This window comes from Schistocerca nitens, chromosome 12 (assembly GCF_023898315.1).
Source record: "Schistocerca nitens isolate TAMUIC-IGC-003100 chromosome 12, iqSchNite1.1, whole genome shotgun sequence".
Classification (NCBI taxonomy): domain Eukaryota; kingdom Metazoa; phylum Arthropoda; class Insecta; order Orthoptera; family Acrididae; genus Schistocerca; species Schistocerca nitens.
The window spans coordinates 16,986,470-17,007,448 of NC_064625.1; the positions used below are offsets into that span (position 1 = coordinate 16,986,470).

General features: G+C 41.3%; 1 protein-coding gene across 4 annotated transcripts in view; it reads left to right on the plus strand.

Moving 5' to 3' along the window:
- Positions 1 to 20,979, plus strand: part of LOC126215383 (protein draper) — a 396,618-nt gene that overhangs the window by 329,641 nt on the left and 45,998 nt on the right. For all 4 annotated transcript variants that reach the window (XM_049942079.1, XM_049942083.1, XM_049942080.1 and 1 more), the window contains one exon: positions 17,090 to 17,197. In XM_049942079.1, the coding sequence (XP_049798036.1) occupies positions 17,090 to 17,197 (108 nt within the window). The remainder of the gene's footprint in view (positions 1 to 17,089; positions 17,198 to 20,979) is intronic.

Sequence of the window (20,979 nt, forward strand, 5' to 3'; positions counted from 1 at the left end):
TCTTCAAATTTATATTTGCCAGTATGCTGAAATGACTCGTTCTTTATTAAAAATATAGATTGTGTAATACACTATTAGAAGTCTGAAAAGGTTAAATGTACTCCCTTCCCTCCCCTCCTCCCTCTCCCCTCCCCTCCTCCCTCTCCCCTCCCCTCCTCCCTCTCCCCTCCCCTCCTCCCTCTCCCCTCCCCTCCTCCCTCTCCCCTCCCCTCCTCCCTCTCCCCTCCCCTCCTCCCTCTCCCCTCCCCTCCTCCCTCTCCCCTCCCCTCCTCCCTCTCCCCTCCCCTCCTCCCTCTCCCCTCCCCTCCTCCCTCTCCCCTCCCCTCCCCCCTCTCCCCTCCCCTCCTCCCTCTCCCCTCCTCCCTCTCCCCTCCTCCCTCTCCCCTCCTCCCTCTCCCCTCCTCCATCTCCCCTCCTCCCTCTCCCCTCCTCCCTCTCCCCTCCTCCCTCTCCCCTCCTCCCTCTCCCCTCCTCCCTCTCCCCTCCTCCCTCTCCCCTCCTCCCTCTCCCCTCCTCCCTCTCCCCTCCTCCCTCTCCCCTCCTCCCTCTCCCCTCCTCCCTCTCCCCTCCTCCCTCTCCCCTCCTCCCTCTCCCCTCCTCCCTCTCCCCTCCTCCCTCTCCCCTCCTCCCTCTCCCCTCCTCCCTCTCCCCTCCTCCCTCTCCCCTCCTCCCTCTCCCCTCCTCCCTCTCCCCTCCTCCCTCTCCCCTCCTCCCTCTCCCTCCTCCCTCTCCCTCTCCCTCCTCCCTCTCCCTCCTCCCTCTCCCTCCTCCCTCTCCCTCCTCCCTCTCCCTCCTCCCTCTCCCTCCTCCCTCTCCCTCCTCCCTCTCCCTCTCCCCTCCTCCCTCTCCCTCTCCCCTCCTCCCTCTCCCTCCCTCCAACACACATACGCACTCGTCATGCTCTTTCCATGGCAATACTGAATTTGTTACCTCATCTCATAATCCATCTTTGTTCATGCCTAGTTTGTTGCTCTCTGCTTTACCACTTCATTGAGTATTGATCTAATCCCATTATGATATTTACATTCTATCCTGGATTCATCATTAGTATATTGATTGAAATTATCCTTAGATCAAATTGTCTAATAGCTGCCAGATGTTCAAATGATTAGGTCTTATGTTACCCTTAGACATTTACTTGATGACATTTATTGTGATACTGTGGACCAGAAATAACAACAGTGCACCAACAGACGTCTAACACAAATAATCTATAAAATTGTGTAGTTGCTTGTGTGGAATGCATTTAGCTTTTCCATTTAAAAATGCTCTTTTACTTACTGTCATAAATAAAATTGTAGCTATTGAATTAAATCTAAGTAATTACAGTAACCTGTCATTACCAGTAATACTGCAACATTTTTTAGACAGTATTCAGCTGTATAGAGTGTCAGTTTCCTGTTACCTTGTGGTTTACTGTTGTATGTGAAACATCAAAGCTATACAGTGTAGTGTGTGCCAGACCAACACTTTTACCTGGAATCTTTGCCTTTTGTGGACAAGTGCTCTATTCACTGAGCTATCCAAGCATGACTCGCAACTTGCCTTCACAACTTTACTTCCACCAGTAGGTAGAAGATGAGGTACTGGTGAAAGCAAAGCTGCGAGGGCAGGTTTGGAGTCAGTGTTGGGATAACTGGAGCCATAATGTAGATAAGACTTTTCAAGAAAACAAAGCATTGGTATATTATCATCATTGAAACCTCACTCAGCAGTAGTACAGTATAACCGGATGGATAAAAATCTACTTACCAAACAATGGCAGGCGAAAACGCACATAAAAATTATGGAAATGTGCAAGCTTAAGGAGCCACAGGGCTGTATCTTCTGGCAGAAGGGTTGAAGCAAAAGGAACAGGGATGAGGGAAAAGAACTGGTGAGGTTTAGGAAATGGGGAGAGTTATAGAAAAGTTATCCAGAACCCCGTGTCGGGGGAGACTTACCAGATGGGATGAGAATGATTGATTGTTGAGGACTGCACTGGATGAGATTTGAAAGCCTGAGAGCTGAAAAGTGGAAGATAATATAATAAAAAAGACAGATTATGCGAAAACATTGTGAAAGAGTTAATAAGAGCAGAAATCCAAGTGTGTAATACATAATAGACAGGTTGCCGGGAATGGGGGAGTCAAGGGGAGAATAGGCAGGTTTGAAACTTAATTATACAGAAAACTAAAAGGGAGTGAAGAAAGGAATAGCTTCTGAGAAGAAACACTGAGACCAAGGAAATTATCATACATTTAGGCCACGTGGGTGACAAGAGTCAAAGATGTAACACCAGTTTCTACCTGTGGAGTTCTGATAACATGATGTTATCGGGAAGAACCCAGATGGCATGTGTACTGGCACAGCTGAACAGTGTTTACATAACAGCTGGTACATGACGTGTGTTGTTTCACAGGTGGCTCTTCCTTTAATAGCATTTTTTTGCCAGTTATGTTCCTGGTATAGATTGTGGTAGGAGGGAGGGTGCATAGGGCAAGTCTTACAGTGGGGATGGTCGTAGGTGTAGGAGACATAGGGTAGGGAAATGGGTGCAGAAGGAATACAGTGGGCACCGGGGTATTATGCAGATCGGATTGTGGTGAGGGAGGATGAAAAGCTATTCTGGGTGTGGTGGGCAAAGTGTGAGACAGGATGGGCCTCATTTCAGGCCATGATTTTAGGAAGTCATAGTCTTGTCAAAGAAGCTACTTTGACAAGGCTATGGTTTCCTAAAATCATACCCAGAAATGAGGTCCATTCGATCTGACACTCTGCCCACCACACTCAGAATAGCTTTTCATCCCTGCCCCACCTCCCACCCCTCCCCCTCCCTTCCCCACTCCCAAATCTCTGCATATCTGTGAGGAGACCCTGTGCTCCTTCAGCAGCCATTTCCCTATCCTGTGGATCCTGCTCCTGAGACAGTCCCTGGTGTCAGACTTGCCCCTAGACGAGCTCTGTAACTGGTAAAACATATACTGCCAAAGGAAGAACCACGTGTGAATTGACACATTTTGTGTACCATCTTTTGTATAGACTTGGTTTGGCGTTATGCATCAGTATGTTAGTTACAATGAATGTGCACAGATAGAGTGTGTATACTGGCAGCATGTAATATCCTGTTGGAGAGAGCATGTTCTTCAATACAACAGTCATGACCCAGTGTCTGTTTCACCACACATGCCTTCTGGAACCGCACATACTTCACCTTTGGAGTATGTTTCAAGTTGCAACGCCATTTAACCCACTCACTGTGGTGCACCCATTATCTGTACTGCAGCGGAACTGTGTCTCAGGAAACCCAGAACATGTAGTCTCCTCTGACGATGCTCCACGGCTGTTTTTGTACAATGGTCTTAGTGTGGGATAATATTTGTAATGTACATTTTGAAATCCTTTCGTATGTATATTAAAATATATTTATATCATAATTTTTTAATGATCCCTCTGTTTTTGGGCATTTGCGGATTCATTTTATACCTTTTTGTTCACTGCATAGGGGAAATGATGAGGAGCTGATAGGCATGCAAACAAGGTTTTGGAAAACTTCCAGAAAGATAAAAACTAGTTTATCAGTGTAGGAGTTCAAAACCAGAACATTGTCTTCATCTACAGAGTGAAAGATTCTTTCTGGCTATGTCTAAAGCATTTCTTTGGATTATTCTTTCTTCTAGAAGGCATAGAGCACAACTGTACATTGGTTAGCACATGTGTTTTGTGTTTAGGAGAAAACAGTTCAGATCTCTGTGTGGACATCAAGCTTTTGGTTTTCCATGGTTTATGGAAACCACTTGAAGCATGTACTGGAACACTCTCTATGAAGAGGAGGCAGCTGGTTTCCTTCACCTATCTGAGCTGGTGCTCCATCTCTTGTGACCTCACCATTGACAAAACATTAAACACTAACCTTCCTTTCCTGCTAGTTGCAACACACTCACAAAGAGGAGGAACTTGAATTGGTAGAGATAGATGGAATAATACATCGCAAAATAAAAGATGTTCAACTGAAAGTGGAGACTATCTTGATGCTGTGTTGAGTAGAAAATAGGAAGTTCTTCTCATAGAACAGCTGCAAGTGTACACCTCCTTTTTCACAAACTGAAGGAAACTAGAACAGTTGTTGGTTGAACACTATTTTATTGTTTACAACCATTATTAGAATAATATAATTTCATCTTCTGTAAAAGTCAATTTTATATCAAATTTGTTAATATGGTGGTTGCACACCTTCAGGTTTTGTATCTAAATGTACATGTTCTCTGCTTCCTTAGTCTTAAGAGTATCCATATTTGGTTTTCCCATTTGCGACTTTAAACCTTCCATCTACCATAGCTGCATGCAGCAACTTAGTTTGCATCGCATGTAGGGCATGCTCATACTTGTGTCCCTCTCAGCTGATTACAGTTTTGTTGTCAGTTCGGCCATATGAGCATGACAGTGGCTGAGCTCCCATGTAGGTGTCTTTCACATATTGTGTGGTTCTCCACATGTTCTTTTTAATATTTCTTAGGTGTTTCATGGTTCTGCAATGGTGGTTTTCTAAAGGGTCTTTTTCTATTTTGGTAACTCCTTAGGTTCACTGTTTTATGAAGTGGGACACAGAACTTTTGCTCCACAGGTAACATAGGTTCTTATATGCTTCATGTGAGTAATGCCCAGTCATGTTTGCTGTTAAATTTTAATTTTCTTTTCGTGACTGCTTACCCATAATTGTTGCCATCAGTACAGTGTACACTAGAAGATGGAATTATTTTATTCTGAAACCAGCTGTAAACAATAAAATTGTATTGGACCAACAACTGTTGTGGTTTTCTTCATTTTGTGAAAATCGTCAAGTACAAAAGATAATGTTATAGATGAAGGATATAACATGAAAGTAAACAAGTCTAAAACAAAGTTGATGGCATTTGACAAAGGAGGGCAAGAGAAAACTAGAGAACATCTATGTGGCAAGCTAATTTAACCTGGTGTGAATGAGGTGAGAAATTGTTGCATCAGCTATGAGGTGGGTACGAGATACCCAAAACTCTGATGACAAATTTTTGGTACTATAATTGTGTATTAAGTATTTCTTTACTTGGGATATTAATAATGGTGTCTATAAAACAAGATGAGTAAGAAAAATACACTGTTTAAGATACAAAACTTTTTTTGGATGAAATTATGAAGTGTCTATATTTTCTCAGAAAAAGTATAAGTTTCAGAAATTTAACATTTTTTCCAACAAAATTTGAACAAAATACAGTTTCTTTGATTAATTAACATAATGATATTATCTTATAATTATAAACAGAAAAAGAAAATAAAAGGTCTTATGAGATCAATTAGCTCTGCATCAACATTACACGTACAAATCAGCACATAAAAATCGTGTGCTTCATAAATATTAGGCTCTCTCACACATTGAACAACAGTGGTTTGTTTTCCTGTCTTTTTTCCAGTACAATTACCACACCTGACATATCTACCAGTCAAATATTTAAAGATTGTCATTTATCAGATTCAAACCTAAATTATGAATGAAATCTCGGCACTTCATGCATGTTTTGTCACCCTTGTTATTTTCTCTGTAGACTGTGATGGCATTTATGGCAGCCATATTGAATATACCATAAAAATTTGCTGTTGTGGGTAACATCGTAAGTGGCACTCAGTTCATCTGCAACAGCGACACCAGCTTTAGTTGCGTTGTAATAAGTAATCATTTCCAGTTTTCTTTTAGCTCCTGTCAGTTGATCTATATTTTATCGTGGTGTAAAGTTTACACAACTAGCACAACTTTATTTTTTTAGGTACGTAGGACACCAATGTAACATCATTCTGGAACCCAAATCAAGATCTCTATACTCCTGTTACTTTTTTGAAAATCTCAGGTACACTTGTCTTGTTTTTATGGACTGTGCCGACAGAAGTCAATGAATGTTCTTTCAAGAGATGGATCAGAAGGGGGTAACTAGTAAACCAATTATCAAATGTCAAATTCCTATTCCACTAAATGGTTTACAATATCATATTCCTTATTACTAAGCTGGTAAGGTCATGGTGGTTGTTTTCCTGAGTATACTTCTAGTTTGAGGATACAGAATGTCTTCGCATCTACAAGAGCATATATTTTTATGCTGTATTTGGCAGGTTTGTTTGGCATGTATGCACAGAAAGGACATCTTCCTCGGAAAGATAACAGCGTCTCATCAATAGTAAAGTTCTCAGACGGCATATAGTGTTGTTGAATATTTTAAACAAAATTATCAAAAGTGTCTCTTATAGCGGCCAGATTGTCAGTCTTTTTCCTTTCATCTCAGGTGTTCTTATCATAGAATGTCGAACAATTTTGGAGAAAGTAAAATCTCTGCAGTGACATTGTAGTCCGAAAGATTGCAACTCCAGCACTGTCTGTACAGCACATATCGTTCAAGTTTTGTCTGTTTGAGCAGTTTAGGCCTGCTGTAAACAAAAGTCCCAGAAATGCCTTCAAATCCTCCAAAGCTACATCGTTCATGTGGTACTGATCTTTATCTTCTCGATATTTTCCCCTGATACTCCTTATTTGATTATTTGTATATGTAAGTATAGTATTCAACATACTGTTTCTTACAAAAAGACTCCAATATTCAGTCTCTGTTTTCGCATGTTCTGCAGCACCTTTTATGCATGGAGAATTGGTAACAATATTCTCTGAACAAATACAAACACTTTGCTCAGGACAATCCTTCATCCGTTTTGTACCATCTTTGGACGTATAAAAAATCCCACGTACCTCAGGTGACTGACTAGGAGCCGCTAACGCAGATATTGTCTCTTCTGAATAATACAAAATACCCTCTTGCTCTGAATCACTTTCTTCACTTCTTTGAGAAACTTGTAAATCTCTTCTTCACTCTCGGAGTCACAGGAATTAGCGTTTCAACAGTTTTCTAAAATTTCTTCAAGTAGTTCTTGTAGCCGATGTCCATTTTTTTCATGAGACATCTTGAGAAATATAAAATATAAAAAAAATGAAAGAATACTATAAATAACTATATATCTCAAAAACTTACTGACAGCTCAAAAATGTGACACCGACTACAAGGTTGGGGTCTGACGTACCCTTGCCACCTTTGCACACATGTATCTCCCTCTGACACTGGCGCAACAATAAACTCGACAATGCATCTTGCCCCCCTCTCCCTTACCTCCAGCTATTGTGACAGCAATATTAGTGTGGCAACAATGACATTCTATAATCAGCACTTCAAAACACTTTGGGTATGACGTACACAGCCTCACTCGTGCCAGGTTAACGAGCTGACTTGTTTACTTATTTAGGAAGCAAGATCACTGCACATGGAAGAAGCAAGGAAGAAAACTGCCCAATCATATAGTGCTTTCAGTGAAAAGAAGAAGATAATTAATCAGAAAATGTAATAACCTACAGTACAAGAAAAAGTTTCTGAAAGCATTAGTCTGTAGTGTGTCATTGTATGGCTGTGAGACCTGGACTCTGAGGAAAGGAAAGCACAGAATTGTTTGAGATGTTTTGTTTGCCAGATACGCACATAAGATCTTGAATGATCAGTTTTGTAAAAGGATGATTGTGTGTTATAAAGAAAGGGAATTTATGGGATTAAGACTGTTGGTCATCATTGAGACTGAAAGGCTCCTAAAAATTATGTCAGAGGTATATGTCAACGGAATAAGGGCTAGACGGAGGTCACAACTAAAGTACATAGATAAAATTATTAAAGAGGTTGTACACAGTTTGTAGACAGAAATGGAGGAGGTTAGTGCTATGCAGTATTATATGAAAAACAAATCTTTGTACATAAGAGGCTTCCTTGTGTCTTGTGGTGGCTGTGTGTCTATTTATCACACAGCATTGGCCTTTAATAGTGCAATAGCAGACCTACTCTGGGAAACAATTCTGATGACTGTGTGCCATGGTTACTTTAGCTATTATATGGATATTTTTTGGTTAGTGTAAACTAAATAGAATTTTAATCGTGGACATTGATGTTCATCATCATCTGATTGCCTACTGATGGTACTTGGTATAGAAACTGGTAGTTAAAGATGATGTGACTTACCAAATGAAAGTGCTGGCAGGTCGACAGACACACAAACATACACACAAAATTCAAGCTTTTGCAACAAACCGTTGCCTCATCAGGAAAGAGGGAAGGAGAGGGAAAGACGAAAGGATGTGGGTTTTAAGGGAGAGGGTAAGGAGTCATTCCAATCCCGGGAGCGGAAAGACTTACCTTAGGGGGAAAAAAGGACGGGTATACACTCGCGCGCGCGCACACACACACACACACACACACACACACACACACACACACACACACACATATCCATCCACACATATACAGACACAAGCAGACATATTTAAAGACAAAGAGTTTGGGCTGAGATGTCAGTCGAGGCAGAAGTGCAGAGGCAAAGATGTTGTTGAATGACAGGTGAGGTATGAGTGGCGGCAACTTGAAATTAGCGGAGATTGAGGCCTGGTGGATAATGGGAAGAGAGGATATAAATATGTCTGCTTGTGTCTGTATATGTGTGGATGGATATGTGTGTGTGTGCGCGAGTGTATACCCGTCCTTTTTTCCCCCTAAGGTAAGTCTTTCCGCTCCCTGGATTGGAATGACTCCTTACCCTCTCCCTTAAAACCCACATCCTTTCGTCTTTCCCTCTCCTTCCCTCTTTCCTGATGAGGCAACAGTTTGTTGCGAAAGCTTGAATTTTGTGTGTATGTTTGTGTTTGTTTGTGTGTCTATCGACGTGCCAGCGCTTTCGTTTGGTAAGTCACATCATCTTTGTTTTTAGATATATTTTTCCCACGTGGAATGTTTCCCATACATGGATATTTACATCTGTCTATACTCTGAAAGCCACCTTAAGGTGTGTGGCAGAGAGTACTTTGTGTACCAGTGTCACTAACCCCTTTTCCTGTTCCAGTCACATACGGTTTACAAGCAGAACAATTGCCGATAAGCTTCCATGTGGGATCAAATCTCTCTAATTTTGTCTTCATGGTCCTCCTGTGAGATACTCATAGGAAGCAGCAATGTACTGCTTCACTCTTCTAGGAATTTTCACTCTCATAACTTTGATAGTAGACCACACCGTGATGCAGAACGCCTTTTTTGCAGTATGTACCACTGGAGTTGGCTGAACATTTCTATTATGCCTTCATGCCGACGAAATGAACCTGTTGAAATGTGCTGCTCACCTCTGGATCTTCTCTGTTTCCTCTATTAGCATGGTCTGGTATGGATCCCATACTGATGAGGGTTCTTCCAATGAATCTATCTGGCATCGGCTTTATTCGTGATTAGTTTTATGTGGTCATTCGACTTAAGATCACACTTCATGCATATTGCTAGATTTTTATGGAAGTAACTGTGTTCCTGATGATTGCTGTGTAACTTGTAGTAATACAATAGAGGATCTTTCTGTCTTTGTATTGGTGATATGTTAAATTTATTTATGTTGAGGTTTAATTGCCTCAAGCATCAATCTTATATAGGTTTTCCTGCGTTTTGCTACACTTTTCTAGCATCATGACTTCTTTGTATATCTCTTATCGCCTGTGAAAAGCCTGAGGGTCTTTCAGTGTCATCTACTATGTCATTTAACTATATTTTGAAAATTAATGGTCCTATAACACTCTCCTGGGGCATGCCTAAAGTTACTTTCACATCTGAAAGCTTCTCTCCATTGAGAATGACATGTTGTCTCCTGTTTGATAGAAACTCTTCAGTCCAGTCACTCAGCTGGTCTGATATTCCATATTCTCATATTTTGTTCATTAGGTCGTAGTCTCTTCCGCAAGTTAAGGAACACAGCATCTACCTAATCACTGTTCCACCTCTGTATGTTGAAATTATATAGAATGCTTTTTACCTGGACTGGCGGGGTTTTTTTTTGTCATCAGGGCTGTAATGTTGTTGGACTCTCTCTCTCTCTCTCTCTCTCTCTCCTGTAGGCAGAGGTTTGACATCGATGCAGCAACTTGTGCACATGGTGACAATATGAATCACTGCAATACTAAACTTGGTGCAGCATCCTATGGCAAATGTGATAACACAATTAATTATTATGTCAGAAAAGCTTATATAGTCAACACTACATGTTGTTTGTAGATATAAATGAAATGTGAAATTAATTTCTTGTGTCTGGATATGTCTGGAATAAATTAGTCATTGATATTTGTGATATCTGGTTGCTTGCTTTTTTATTTCTTATTACAGTCTTAACGGGAGGCCAGGTATATTCTTAAACAGGAAGGAAAGTTTTTACGTCTTTACCATACAGAAAAGTTGTGAGCATTTTTGTTGTTCTTGATTCTTTTTGTGTTTCTTGGTCATACGTGCAGGTAGTAAAGGACAGGGGTTGGTTCTGCAAATAGATTATTGTCGCGGTCTCGGTAATATTGGGGAAATTTTGTGGTATGTTGGTGTATGATACACATTTAAACTATGGTCACTTGTTCTCTGGCTGTTATTTGTATTGTATGAATTCCAGCACTGAAATGAATGTTCAGGCTTTGTGTGACACTGATTTCATGGAGATTATATTATTAATGTGTTGTTGTTTACAATATCAGATTCCAGTGACCTTCATCCCTGATAAAGGTTGAACACTAAGTAAAGGAATGCATTAGAGAATACTAACAATGTGGGATGGAAGAAAAGCCACTAGGCAAAATCATACAGTGAAAAGTCAAGGATGGTATAATGACAGTGTTACGAAAAGGATAGGTTGCACTACTAGCCATTTAGAGGAGACAATGAGTTGCACGCAGGCATAACAAAAACAGGGCTATACATTTGAGCTTTTGGCCAAAAGGCTTTCTTCTGAAGAAGGAAAAAAAACCACACACACACACACACACACACACACACACACACACACACACACACACACACACACACACACACACACACACACACACAGAGAGAGAGAGAGAGAGAGAGAGAGAGAGAGAGAGAGAGAGAGAGAGAGAGACCACGGTCTGTGACCACCCAGCCTTAGTGGCTAGAGACAATGGTCGTATGTGTGCCAGTTGGACTGGTGTGTGTCTGTGTGTTTTGTACTTTTGAAGGAGACCTTTTGATGAAAAGGTAAGATATATAGCTATCTTTATGTTGTGCCTGTCGGCAACTCAACATCTTCTCCACATGGTGAGTAGCAGTCTATCATTTTCATAATACTGTCGAAATAGTGCTATATGCAAAGACAAATTGACACTTGGTGCAGTGGCTGGTTAGAGTGATCGTAAAGGCGTTTCCCTTTCACAGTTGATTCCATCATTCACCATGGTTTCAACTTAGTTTGTCCATATAGTAGTACTAATAAACGTATGTAAAAGAACAAGCAGCTGTTCTAGGTTTTGAAACTATTAGCTGCACAATCTCAGACTTGGCGCCTGAAACCACGCGGCCGCTCTATGTGGCAGTAATGAATACCACCTGGTGGTGTGACAGGCACATGATGCAGGAAGGAAAGTACGAGTAGAGGTGGGAAGGTAATGCACAATAATTTGATGCCTTTTACCTACTTATAATATGACCCGGTCATAGAAGTCTGTTTGGTTCAAGTATAGCCATCTGCAGACTGCCAATTTCACTTCCTCATCTGTCACAAAGCGTTGACCAGCCAGGGATTTCTTGATGAGACCAAACGTGAAAGTCCGACAATTCAATGTTCAGACTGTATGGTGCACCTCCCACCCAAACTTGATGATTTTCTCACAAGTGGGAGCAGCAACATGGAGACGAGTATTGTCACGAATAAGTTTGACACCGACATCGTTAATGTTGTGGCATTTGTCACAAAGGGCACAATACAATGTAACTGAAGTTTTAATGTAGGCTGCAGCTTTCACAGTGGTCCTGTTTTCAGCAAAGTCCACCAGTAACACACCGTGCATATCCCAGAACACTGTTACAAGCACTTTCCTGGTAGATTGACTCACTTTGAATTTTTTTGTACTGGGGAATCAGCATGTTTCCTCTATGTAGAGGCCTGCTGGGTTTTGAATGTCGTGGTACGCCCACGACTCGTCACCAGTGATGATTCCTTTCAGAAAGCCGTGCCCTTCTGAGGTGTAATGCGCCAAGTGATTGAAACTTGTCATTATTCGCTTGTCCTTGCCAGGTTCTTAAGCACCCAGTGAGCACTAACTTTATGAAATTTCAACATGTCATGAACAATATTTTACACAGTACCAGGATATTTTGAACTGTTGTGATATGGTTTGCAGCTGCACACACTGGTCATTCAAAATTGCTGCCTCAGTGGCTCCAACATTCTGCGGGGTTGCAGCTTTTACTGGCCGCCGGCAGTGTTGTGAATCATCGAGTTTCATGCAACCCTCTCGGAAGAATGCGCACCGCCTGCTACAATCCATACAGTCATCTCTGTACGTGCCACACTTGTCCCTGTGGATTTCATTCAGTTTATGCCTCTAGGTCCACAGGTATCAAACTACACTTTGCTGCTCTTCGCAAGCAGACAAAAGTAACACGTGTGCCGTGTTTGTTTCGTAATTCAGATTTCTCTCATTTTGCACACATAAAAACAAAATGCCTTCTGTGGTGCAAACTTCAAACTATACTGTCATGAAATTTCAGCATTCCAACTGTAATACCACGGGAGAAAAGATTATTGTGTTTTACTTTCTGATCCTGTGTTGTATATAAGCAGAGCAGAGATAAATGTGGAATCATTCTGACAGTACTGGCCACAGATGGGAAAATTCACTTCCATAAGAGACTTTGACAAAAGGCAGATTGTTATGGCCTGGCACCTGGGGCTGAGCACCTAGGAAATGGCAAAGCTGGTCAGCAGTTTCTGTGCTACTGCCACAAGCATCTGTGGAAAATGGTTTAAGGATGCTGAAGTCACAAGTAGGTGCAGCTTCGAGTGCAATGAGCATGGAGGTCACTGAGATTGGAATGTGGGTCAATGAAAATGTCGCATTTGATCTGATGAATCGTGTTTCTTGTGAAAAGGGTGGATTAATATTCATTGCAAAGACGACACATTGAGTTGGAGACAGGCACAAGGAAAAGACTATTTCACATTGAGCTTTCAGCCAAACTGTTCTTCAGAAAAGAAAACACACAAGTAGGCACACCCCGCGCACAGGTGGCCACTATCTGTGGATGCTGTGGCCATAATGCAACTGTCATGTTGAATGAAAGCAACAATGCAGAGAGGGGCAGGGAAGGGGATGGGGTGGGGGTAGAGGAGGAGGAGGAGGAGGAGAGCGCTGTCTGGCAGTGTATTTAGCGACTAACAGCAGCACGATAAGGCTGCCAGGCGCAGTGTCAAGAGGCTGTGCGGGAGAAAGGGGAACATGGAGTGGAGAAGGAAAGGATTAGAGAAGTGGAAGAGACCAGTGAGTGCGCTGGTGGACAGTGGCACACAATGAGTGTGAGGGGATGTGGGTTGGAAGGTGGTGATAGGGCAGAAGGGCAGAAACTGTTGGGTGGAGGATGTGGGGACAGTAGGGTACCGTAAGTCGAGGCTCGAATGATTTCTGGAGAGGATTGCTGCTTTTGTTCAGTGTGCCAGTTGCATTCTGGCTGCAGCGACCAGAGATAGCAGTTGGGTGTGTGAGAGGTGTGCCTACTTGTGTGGATGTGTGTGTTTTCTTTTATGAAGGAGGCTTTGGCCAGACGCTTGGTGTGTAACAGTCATTTCCTTGTGCCTGTCTGCAACTTAATGAGTCAGCTTTACGGTGAGTAGCAATTTATCCTTTCCATAATGTTGTTAATAGTCCAACCTGGACATTCCATTGTTTGAATCATATTTATTGTTACACCAAGTTGATGGTTCTGTCTGGATACACATCATCCATAAAGAACTGCATTTTTTACCATCAGCTGTATAAATAAACCTTTATTCTCTACAAGTTTTAGCACAGAGACCATCATCACTGGAAGAAAGGCAAATGCATTAGATTGAAAAGCTGTTCATGTTTCTATTAGATGTTTCAAAAGCCCTCAGTGTGACAATTATTTATGTGCTTATCTATTATGTATCATGACTTTAAATAGCAAAAAACTGACCATACAATAACACACGACCGAACGTAAGTGACCTATCGTGAAGACTGATCCCAGACTGTGTGTGGCTTTTACTGTCTTTTGCGAACTGGCCGAGCGCACCATGAGTGAGGGCACTGATTCGGTGACCGAGTACACGAGCTCCGAGCAAAGTGACTCTGGACCTTTCCGTCTCGGCAAGTATTGGTCCGTGTATAGGGAAAGGCTAGCAGAAGCACAGAGGGAAAGTTTCAGAGCCATCGTACTTAGAGCTTACATATTTGGTCATCCCTTGCCACACACGGTGTGCTTGGCCAGCTCGTAAATGCAGCAAAAGCTGCACAATAGTGTGGACCTCGTGGGAATATACTAGGATCAGTCTTCATGATAGGTCCTTTACATTTGGTTGTGTGTTATTGTAACACCAATTTGTCACTATTTAATGTCGTAGTACGTAATACATGGGCATTTACAGTCACTGTAACATCGAGAACTTTTGAAACATCAAATAGAAAGATGAGTTGATTTTCCATCTAATGTAATGGTCTGGGAAGTGAGGATGAATTTGAATTTTGCGCCATTTTCTCTTATGACGGTTGGCATCCGTGGTTTTTACATGTTTATTATCCGCGATCCTTCCTGTTAGTAGCCTGATAGCTTTTGTAGGGTGAGCATTGTTGTTTGATGTTTATTTTTATTATGGAGCAGATGATAACTGAGCAAGATATCCAAGTGCTGAAAAGTTCTTACAAAAACAGTGAAAGCACCACGGCAGTTGTTCGTGAATTGCGTGTGACACTCGGACATAATGCTGCTCCAAAAGAATCATCAGTTCAGAAGCTGCTCCAGAAGCTTGAGACCACAGGTTCTGTTAACCTTAACGTTAAGAAAATAGGATGACCATGTTCTTTTTTTTTTACACAAGAAAATATCACTATAGTGTGTGGCAATGTGACCATAAGGCCCAGAAAATCGCTTCGCCGACATCTCGACAATTCAATTTATCACCAAGTTCACTGCGTGAAATCCTTTCAAGAGATCTGAAAATGCATGCATACAAGATTCAACTTACACAAGAGTTGAAGCGTGCAGGTCACAGAAAGAGGCATCGATTTGCTCATTGGGTCTTGGCTCAACAAGTAGAGAATGAAAGCTTCACAAAAAGAATAGTTTTCTCAGATGAGGCACACTTCCACCTCTGTGGGTATGTCAATAAGAACAACTGCAGAATTAGGGGTAATGAAAACCTGTGAGTGGCTGTGGGAGATGAAATGCATCCGCAGCCCATGACTGTGTGGTGTGGTGTGGGTTTTGGGCAAGAGGAGTGATCGGCATGTACTTTTTAGAAAATGATGAGGGAGCTGCCATCACTGTAAATGGAACATGCCTTCTGATTGGTTTTTCCCCTCTTATTGATGAAAATGATGGTTTTTTGGCTTCAACAAGATGGTGTGACGTGTGACACATCCCCCGAAGCGATTGCTCTGCTGAGTGAAAAATTTCCTCAAAAAATTCTCTCTTTATGTGGCAACCAGGAATGACTTGGCAGATCATGCAATCTTACGCCTTGTGGGGATTTGTAAAATCAAAAGTGTACATAAGCAAACTACAAACACGACACCAATTAAAGGATGAAAGAAAAGGGTTACTAACAGCATCCCACCATATGTTTGTGTACACGTCATTGGGAACTTCGGTGAACGCATTGCTCATTGCCATGCGGTGTTGGGTGGTCATATGGAGGATATCATTTTTCATACATAAATGAGAGAAGTTACTTAATGTATTTGGAAAGAAAAAACATTAAATTTTCAATAAATTTTGTATGTTCTATAGCACTTTAATATTCGTCTCTACTTCCCGGACATCCTCTATTTGCATTTTCTTCCGGTGATGACAGTCTGAATGACTGAAACTGGTGGAGAATTAAGGTTTATTGTACAGCTGATGATTAAAAATGCAGGTCTTTATGTTTGTGACAGCTGTAGGAAGTCCCCTCATTAAAATATTAAACACATCATTCATGCTGATCAAAATATGTACACTGCTACAGGTGCACGCTATATTATGTTTGTGGGGTAGTCACCTGGGCTTTCATGGTGCTTATGGTAGTAATTGCAGGCACCACAAAAACTGTGGACTATGTGAACATTATTACAGACCAGGTGCATCCCTTCACACTTGAAGTCTGCCCTGATAGCAATGTCATCTGGCAGCAGGATAACTGTCTGTATCACGAGATCAGAATCATGCTACAGTACTTTGAGAACGACTATAGTGAAATCACGGCGTTGTGACTGAGAAATTTGCCTGATCTGAGCCCAATGGAGCGCACCTGGTTTGGTATTGGGTGTCAGCTTTGTGCCCACAAACCACCAGCTTATAATTAAGAGAACTGTTTGCCTTGTGCATTGGCATCTTGTGTAAGGACACCCATATCTATGGACAAGGAGGGACTGTGCGACCCCCCTGCTCTGTCCAGCCCAGCTCTTGGAGAAAGGAAAAAAAATATAGTGTATTCAGGTGTTCTTTCTTTCATGAAAACAATTTAAAAGTCAGTATGGCACAGGTTTTTAACATGGTCGAATCTGAAAATTTTTTATGGCTACTTAAGGGTGCCATTTGTCTTTCGAAATATTAAAAATACGCCATACACACTGGTCTAGCCCCACCCCCTCCCCCCCTCCCACCCTCCCACCCTCACCCTCTCCCTACAAACTATCGCATTGGTGCCCTTGACGTGATGGTACTTTATAGCTCCAGAAACCACTGAAGATGAATATCATTGATGCCACATACAGTTCCTACTGTATTGCATTCCAGAGGTAAACAAACACCCTATTAAGCAGGTGGTCATAATGTTTTGGTTCATGAGTGTGTGTCTGTCAGCAATACTAAATATTTTACCTCTTTAAGGTAATTACTTGACAGTTACTGTCTCATAGTTTTACAGTTTTCACTAGTGAATTTTCCTTTTAATACACTTTCTATCTTGCATAGCTCTACTTAGAGCACCCAGTGAAGCTTTTAAATTACTTATTTGAGCACTCTTTTTCTTTTTAATACAGGGTGGGAGGGCACGCAGTGCGACCGCCCCTGCAATCAGGAGCACTACGGCAAGGACTGCTCCCAACAGTGCCGCTGTCTGAACAGTGCCGCCTGCAACCCGCAGAATGGTGAGTTGATGGTGAATTTGTAAATGTAATGAGGTAAGACAATCACTGTTCAGTTGTTAAGTGGGCGTACAAGATGTGCTCAAAAATTACGGTGAATGAACTTTTTTAGCAGCTGCTACTGATGCTCCATGATTTGATGTAATTTGTCTGACCGTCTTATCTGATGAGACAGACAGCACTGAATTAGAACACAGTCTGACTTATTAATCAGCATCCAGAGACACTAGAGTGAGGAGGTGTTTGCCACGTGTGTTGCATGTTGTGGATTACAAACAATGCCTGAACATTAAGTTGTGTTCCAAGCTGCAGAGAAGTGCCAAAGAAAATCGTTAAATGTTGAAATTGGGGTATGGCGATAATAATGCTGAAGACAGTTTTCAAGTGGTATGAGCAATTTAAAAATGGACTTGGTAGAAGATGAGCGAAGTCAGCACATCCATTAACCTCAAAAGCAGAAACAGATGTGAAAAAGTGGCAAAAATTGTTCACTGAAGCAGACAAATATCTGAGAGAACTTTACAAGGGCATGCTCCAACATTTGCAGTACAAGTACGAAGAAAGATACCAGAGAAATTTTCCTTCTAGTGTTGCAGCTATGCACTTCACTGTTATTTTTGAATTGGTACTACTAACTCCATTGGTAACACACTTTGCAGACATTAACTACATGTATGAGGGCTGTTCAAATAGTATCAGACTTTTACTTATAAGAATAAGATCAGTCTTTATTATGATACTGATGTTTGAGGCTGATGATCTTCAAAGTAGTCCCCTTCAGATTCTACACACATCTCACAATGATGGAAGCATTGCTGGGAAGAGTCCTTTGAAAGGTGTGCAATTGCCCTGTCGAATTCTGCATAATGCCTTTCCCTGTTATGAAATCTGGTCCGTTTCAGTGTCTTTTTCCAGTTTATGGAAAAACCACAAGTCACTCAGTGCTAGATCGGGGGAAAAGGGAGGCTGACAAACCATAGCTGTGTTGTGTTTGGCCAAAAAACTCTGAATTATTGAGAATGATGAGTGAGTGCTTCATTGTGGTGAAGGTGCCCACTGCCATAGAGTCTGGCCATTTGCATCTCACCATTTTATGAAGGTGATGCAGGACCCCATGGTAGTACACCTTATTGACATAAGCACCATCTGGGCTATCCTCTTGATGGACCACGCCACTGGAGTTAGAAAAAGGTGGTCAGAACTGCCTTGTTTTTTGGGTCTTGGGTATGATGGATGCTTCCATTGCAGTGACTCGATCTTCATTTCTGTATTGTACCCATAAACCAAGGACTCACCACCAGTGATCACTGTGTTATGAAAGTTGGGATAACTGTTCACAGTTTCCAGTGTCTCTAAATGAAGTTGTTTGATCTCAGTTGTTAGCAACTTTGGCACAAATTTTGCTGAGATTCTCCTGAGATGTAAATGTTCTGTTAAAATGAAATGAATGGATCCAGTACTAATTACAACCTCGTTTGAAAGTTCTCTGATTGTAATTCATCTATCATGCATCATTAGCATTCTTACATGATCAATAACAACCTCATTTGTGGATGTTGAGAGCCTGCCTGAAGGTGCTTCACTCTTCACTGATGTTCAGTCATCTTTGAAATGGTTCTACTTTCTTTTATCCATGTGGCACTCATTCCTTTGTCCTGAAACATTAGTTGAATCTTGCGGATTGTTTCAACATGAGGATTGCCAACAAAATTTGATGCACTAACATTGTTCCTCTTTTTCTGTCATTTTGCACCAACACAAAATCATAACTACCACTTACTTTTCAACAGCTAGCCAGTGAGTGTCATTTCCTCAAGCATGAAAAACGTCAGGGGTGTGCACTACATATGCCTAAAGACATAGAGAGCATACTGTCCTCATACCATTGTTGGTTCCAACAATAAAAACTATGGTTTGATATTTTTTGGACAGCCCTCATTTCACTCAGTATACCTGCAAAATTATACCATTGTATGACACACAGTTCAGGAGATATGACATTGTAAATATTGAGATGTGTGATAAACTAGCTTTATCTTAAAATGCAGTGCAAATTAGCCAGACTGTACTCATCCAGTGTTTCATAATGAGAGCAGTTAGGGACTTCATACAACAGGCTTTCAAACAATTCCTAAACTTCGTCTCTCTTAGATGCTTAAAGTGAATATTTACCACTGTAACTTATTTCTAGTCGGGTGTTTGAAGCTGTTTTATACATGAGCGTTTGATTCTTTAAAGAACTGGAGGTTTATTGGTACCTTCACAACAAACTTTCTAACACACAAATTTATAGATGTTAAAAAATTCTTCTTTTCAGAAAAGCTTTAGTCCCATGCTATAGCCCATCTGCATTTTATATTCTTTCTACTTTGTCCATCGTCAGTTGTTTTCTGACCAAATAACAAAGCTCATCTACTACTTTTATCATCCAGTTTTGTGCATCCAGAAAGTCTTTCCGCAGCAGCATGGCTTGCGAGTTTCGCATTGCAGGGCACATAGGGTTGACAGCACATTCAGATCTTGCCTGCATGTATTCTGTGGACCTGCAGTGGTAGGGTGGGGTAGTAGTGTTGCGTGTGTGTTGCATCTGTTAGTTGTGTTAGTTGTGTTATTGTCTTGTATAAGGTGAGTGGAGTGACAATGCTTACTATTGCAGAGACAGCATTTTTAATGGAAGTGGTTTTTTGTGCAGGAGGAAGTGATATGGAACATGTGAGGCTGCAATTTAGGTTGAGTTATTGTGCTTCAACATATCCACATTCTGACACTGTATGTGATTTAATTCACAAATTCCAGTTTGTTCAGTTCACGACGTACCACGAACTGGCAGGACCGCACTTTTAACAAAATAGAAGGTTGAGGACATTTCAGACATCATGTTGTGGAGTCCAATAAGGACCATGCAAAACAAATAGCATATTGTGAATGGTTTCAGCGATTAGTTAACTGGGATGGATTTGGTGTTTAGATCTAAACTTTTTCACTGATGAGGCCTGGTTTCACCTATATCGCCACATTAATTCCCAAAATTCATGAATTAGGTCACCAGAAAATTCACATGACTTAAAAGAAACACCATTGCATGCATATAAAATCAGAGTGTGGGTTCCCATAATGCGAGTGTGAATTACGGGGCTGATCTTTTTCGTTAATATGCTCATTTCCAATGTCTATTGTTCCCAGATAATTTATGCATTAAAATGAAATCTGTCATTCATTTTTCCAACAAGACAATGCTACTGCTGATACTGCACTCTAGTCCCTATGACTTTCAGATGAAATCTTTGGAGACAGAGTAATTTCAAAGGGCTCTGGTCCTTGCACTCCTACGTGGAATGTTTCCCTCTATTATATATATAAATATGTCTGCTTGTGTCTGTATATGTGTGGATGGATATGTGTGTGTGTGCGAGTGTATACCTGTCCTTTTTTCCCCCTAAGGTAAGTCTTTCCGCTCCTGGGATTGGAATGACTCCTTACCCTCTCCCCTAAAACCCACATCCTTTCGTCTTTCCCTCTCCTTCCCTCTTTCCTGATGAGGCAACAGTTTGTTGCGAAAGCATGAATTTTGTGTGTGTGTTTGTGTTTGTTTGTGTGTCTATCGACCTGCCAGCGCTTTCGTTCGGTAAGTCACATCATCTTTGTTTTTAGATATATTTTTGCTTTATGGTATGTACTAACAATTTTTACTTTGATATGCTTTATTTAAAAAATAAAGCCACTGCTTATTCAGGAAAGTGACTTCCTCCAAGAAATTCATGTCAGCTGTGGGCCTCTACATGCAA